Raw genomic sequence first — 4,889 nt, forward strand, 5'->3', positions numbered from 1 at the left:
ATTTATCTCCTGCCCTACAATTTAAGCCATTCCGAAGCACTTAGCTGATCTGCTTCAAAATGTGCATTAGAATCACCTTAATTACCTTTCACAAAATCCTTCATTTAAATGATGGTTCCAAGTTCCAAGGAAGGATTTCTTAAAATCCAGAGTTTAAGTTGTTTCTGTTTTCTAAAGTGACCGAGATAGAAAATATACATAATTGCTCGTAGGCAAAAATAAAGACTTTTCTCCTCACAGTCTCCCCACCTCCCAACGCCCCACTCAACTGCCCAAAAAATAAAAATAAAAAAGGTCCCATCCTGTGTGTAACCAGAGCTCCAATCTTTCAAGACACAGGGACATGCTTTCTCTCAGAGAGGCTGAGACTGTTTATGACTCTCTAACTCTTCACCCCACCTCTGCGATCCCAATCCTTCCTCCTGTCCCCAGAGAAGGTGGGGGCAGGTGGGCGGAAGAAGCCCCCACTTCTTGGAGTCAGTCCCCCAGGGCATTTGAGAGAGAAATCTCTCTCTGAAAAGTAACGCCAACGTTTCTTCTGCCTTACGGACGAGAGAAACAGTAACTTCTAGCCCTTTCTGATTCTTCCCTGGCAAGTGGCACGTAGGCTCTGTCAGAATTTGGTGATAGGTTACTTCTTACAGACACATTCTCTGCCAGCTGATACCAAGACCCTCGGAGGGGTGAACACGGTGACTCAAGCAGGTCGGGTGAGTTCACAGTGAAACAGCTCAACGTCACAAGTTGCACTCCTTGCACATATTGATCGTCAGACATAAGGTTTTTATAGGTAGCTCATTACACTATCAATTTGGATAAGGTTAAAATTTTATCATTCATGCTATTTCCCTTTCTACTCTCTATTATTATTTGTCCCCGTATCCTATCTTTGTTCCTTATTACTGAAATATTATACTTCCAACTGATAATACAAGTGTATGGAATAATTAAAAGAGATGAAATTTAAATTAATCAATTAGGCTTCTCGATAGCCTCCCTAATAGTACAGTTGCTAGCCAAAAAAAATTATCTTTTATCAAGCTTAACCTGCTCTATTTATCTTTCATCGCCATCAAAGATAGGTGTCACATTCTTCAAAAGCTCTGTTTATAACTACTTGCCATACGGTGATTGGCTAGAGAATAAGAACCACTGCAGCCCTCACAGTTACGATTCAGGACTACATTTGGGATTCTACGGAAATCCTATTTAAAGTCAGCAGGGCCTTCTGGTACGGGGCTTCCTTACATTCTTCGGGCGCAGAGGGGGTGGTCTCCTCTGGGTTTTCCGAGCTGCTGACGATGGCCACAGCGCTGAACGACCTTCTTCTGACCTTGGCGTTGGGCGGGGCAGATCCTCGCCCGGGCGGGGCCTTTTCCGCGCTGTGGAGCTGCTGGTCCTTCCAGTCGAGCTGCTTGGCGCTGCAGAAGGGGGCGTAGACCTCCACGCTGCCCTCGAACTGCAGGCAGTTCACCTTGTAGTACTTCCTCTTCACTTCCAAGACGTCGTGAAACCTGTGGCCCCAGAGGATCTCCCGGGGGATGTACGAGCTCCGGGACTGGTGCGACGTCCCGGTGGAGTCCCCGGTGTAGATGAACGTCACCAGGATCTCAAAGTTGTCCCTGGCCACGGCCTTCCGGTCGAGCGCATAGAGGGGGCTGTCGCGGTCGATCTCGTGCACGATGGTCACCGGGGTGACGAGGATGATCTGCTCGTTGAGCAGCCGCAGGTCCCTGAAGGCCATGCTCATGCGCCCCTCGCCGTCCTCCACGTAGCGCAGCAGCTGCGCGCGGACCGTGCCCTCCACCACGTGGTTGGGGCGGAAGTCCCCGATGCGCCACATGAGGCAGAGCCTGCCGTCCCTCATGCCCACCAGCGCGAAGTAGCTGAACCGGATGGTCTGCGCCCTCTTCCTGGCCGTGGCCATCTTGGCCAGGGCCGCCCCGACGATGAAGGTGTTGATGACGCAGCTCAGGATGGACTGCACGATGACCGTGAGCACGGCCGCCGGGCACGCCTCCGTCACGCAGCGGGAGCCGTAGCCGATGGTGGTCTGCGTCTCCAGGGAGAAGAGGAACGCCCCCGTGAAGGAGTGGACGTTGTCCACGCAAGGCGTGCCGTCCGCGCCGTCGTTCTGCAGGTCGCCGTGGTGGAAGGCTATGAGCCAGAAGAGCGCGCCGAAGGCCAGCCAGGAGAGGACGTAGGACAACGAGAAGATCACGAACATGTGGCGCCACTTGGTGTCCACGAGGGTGGTGAAGATGTCCACCACGTAGCTGCCCCACTCCCCGAAAATGTGCTTGAAGCACACGTTGCAGCTGCCGTCCTTGTGCAGCAGGCGCCTCCTCGCTCTGCGCTTCTCGGCCAGCAGGCGCTCCGGGGCGTACCCCGGGCCCTTGGGGTCCACGCTCACGATGGGGTAGCTGCTCCCGTAATAGCTCATGCTCTCCAGCGCCCTTGGGGTATATCCGCCTGGCTGCCGGGGAAGCAAGGGTCCCAGGTGCGCAGCTATTTGCGAGTTTGGGTTTTTTCACTTCAAACCTGAAAAACAGAAAATTCCACAAGCTTCTTTAGCTTTCAGTTTCCGTCTTTAGAGCAATAGGCCCAATTCGAAGCAATTTGATGCCGTCTGAAACAGCTCAGACTTCATCTGGACGGCAGAGACATTAAGTATTGATCACTCATTTCAGTTTAGAATCCAGCTCAGTCATTACAGGAGTGAAATATGCAATTAGAGAAAATAACATTTTTATATATGCATAAGGCTCCAGTAAACACTGTGATTATCCCAAATGAGGCCTCACGGCCTCTTCTGACCCAACTGTAAAAAAAGAAAAAAAAATTGTCTTCATTTTGTAGACTCTTCTGGCCTGAGGACATTTAGAAAACAAAACAGTCTATAATGTAAAAAGGCAAAATAGAATCCAGGTATCTGTCTAGCCATCTTAGAGGCTTTCTCTTCAAGTCAGATGGTTTTCCTTAGAAAAAGGAAACAATTAAGAGTTTCTATGTTCCAAAGGGTGGTGAGGAGGGAGGAATGGGGAGGCTGGGATTGACACATATATGCAATTGATATAGTGTATAAAATATGACAAAATAGATAACCAATGATCACATATTGTATAGCACAGGGAACTCTGCCTGATGCACTGTGGTGACCTGAGGGGAAGGGAGCCAAAAGGGAGAGGACACAGGCATACCTGTGACTGACTCGTTCTGCCGCACAGTGGAAACCAGCACAGCATTGCGAAGCAACTGTGCTCCAGTAAAAACTAGCTCAAGAAAAGAGGGGGTTTCTACGGCACTGTTGCGATGTAACTTACATACAGGTTGTATCAGATGGTCCCTTGCCGTCTGTATCTGCAGCCTCCTCTCTCTTCCACGAGGGAATTTCTTCCTTGTGTGCTTCCCAGGACAGAACAGAACTGACAAGGATGCTATTTCAGAGTCAACTCCTCTACCCTAGCTCCTCCCTTAGTTTTGAGAGGAGAAAAAATATCTTTCTTAACCCTGGAGGAGTTAAAACCACTCCCAGGTAAGCTTTCAATAAAGTATAAAATTGCTCCTGCCTTTGTTTCAAAACATCCATCCTTTTTTTTTCTTCTTTCTTTCCTTTTTTCTCTGCCACTGGAAGCTCTTCTCTTTCTCTCTGAATAGAAGCCGAAGATTTGCCAAGGCCGCTCATCTTGCTTCCCTCTTAAAGGGAGCGTGCTGCAGTTGGACCTTCTCCGCCAGCTCTTCACCGTGTTCCTAAGGTTTTCACGGCCCTGCCTGGGCAAAGGCGTTTTCCTCCCTCCAAATCCATTCGGTCTTTAAAAGATCGAGTTATTATATTGATAGATACAGTTATTATTGCTTTCAGCATCTTCAATATAGGCCAATGGTTTGCCAGCTCAAGTCTGAAAGTAAGTTTGAATAATGCAATACTGAATGGTCTTTAGTTACTTCTCTGCCAAAAATGCCAAGTCCCTGGGGCCCAGCGCTAATGGTTCAGTAGTTACTGGAACCTGTTTTCTGCACCATCTACCTGTGCCAGGTGGGGGAGAGTGGAGGAAGGGGGAGACTTTGGACTAGAGGATCCTCTTGCTGGACTGCATAAGAAATTTCACAGGAATAAATATTATTCTAGACATTGAGATACCTCCACCTTGAAACCAACCAAAGAAATTAATCACCAAGTATTTATCCAGTGCCTTCCCACTATGAAAGGGAGGAATGAGTTAATCCACCCCCCACCCCCAAAGTCAACAGGAATCATTTTTCTTCTTCTCCAGGGACCAGGCCCACTTTACAATAAGCACTTTGTCTGGTGGCCTATTGTGAGGACGGACACTCTGCCTACAGCCAAGATGTCCTGGGAGGCATGTCCAAGTTCTCCCCGTCTGTCCGTCTGCTTCCAGCTGCTTCACCCACCAGCCTTCAGATGGGCCTTGATTAGTCACGTGCCTTTGGTCAACATTTCTGTCTTGGGTCAGCTCTTCAACTGCATTTTGGGAAGACAGCCACATACTTTCAGGATATGGCCCAAGGCTGAGCAAACGCATCCTGAAATGTTGAAGGTAAAATATCCCCATGCCACCCTGTGACAACTTAGAGGGTGGGATGGGGCGGGAGGTGGGAGGAGGGTTTCGGGAGGGAGGGTCATGTGTGTACCCGCAGCCGATTCATGCTGAGATACGGCTGAAACCAGCACAATATTGCAAAGCAATTATCCTCCAATTAAAACTACATTTAAATTAAAAAAACTGTTTCCACAAATGTTGCCCACAGGATACGGGGTTCTTTGTAGGTTTGTCTGATGTGCCTTGGATGGACACCTTACAAGCAGGAAGCTATTCAAAGCTGTCAGTTTCTGCTCCCTCATCTGATCCTTGGAGGCATGAGAATAC

The 4,889-nt window shown here is 49.0% G+C and overlaps 1 protein-coding gene across 1 annotated transcript; it reads right to left on the reverse strand.

Moving 5' to 3' along the window:
- Positions 1 to 1,001: 1,001 nt before the first annotated feature.
- Positions 1,002 to 2,498, reverse strand: KCNJ16 (potassium inwardly rectifying channel subfamily J member 16). The gene has a single exon (XM_055398177.2). It carries the CDS (start codon positions 2,441 to 2,443, stop codon positions 1,181 to 1,183), a length of 1,263 nt encoding a protein of 420 aa, XP_055254152.2. The 5' UTR covers positions 2,444 to 2,498; the 3' UTR covers positions 1,002 to 1,180.
- Between the last annotated feature and the right edge of the window lie 2,391 nt (positions 2,499 to 4,889).

Source organism: Moschus berezovskii, chromosome 20 (genome assembly GCF_049115385.1).
Source record: "Moschus berezovskii isolate FMDL1 chromosome 20, NW_MosBer_1.0, whole genome shotgun sequence".
NCBI lineage: Eukaryota > Metazoa > Chordata > Mammalia > Artiodactyla > Moschidae > Moschus > Moschus berezovskii.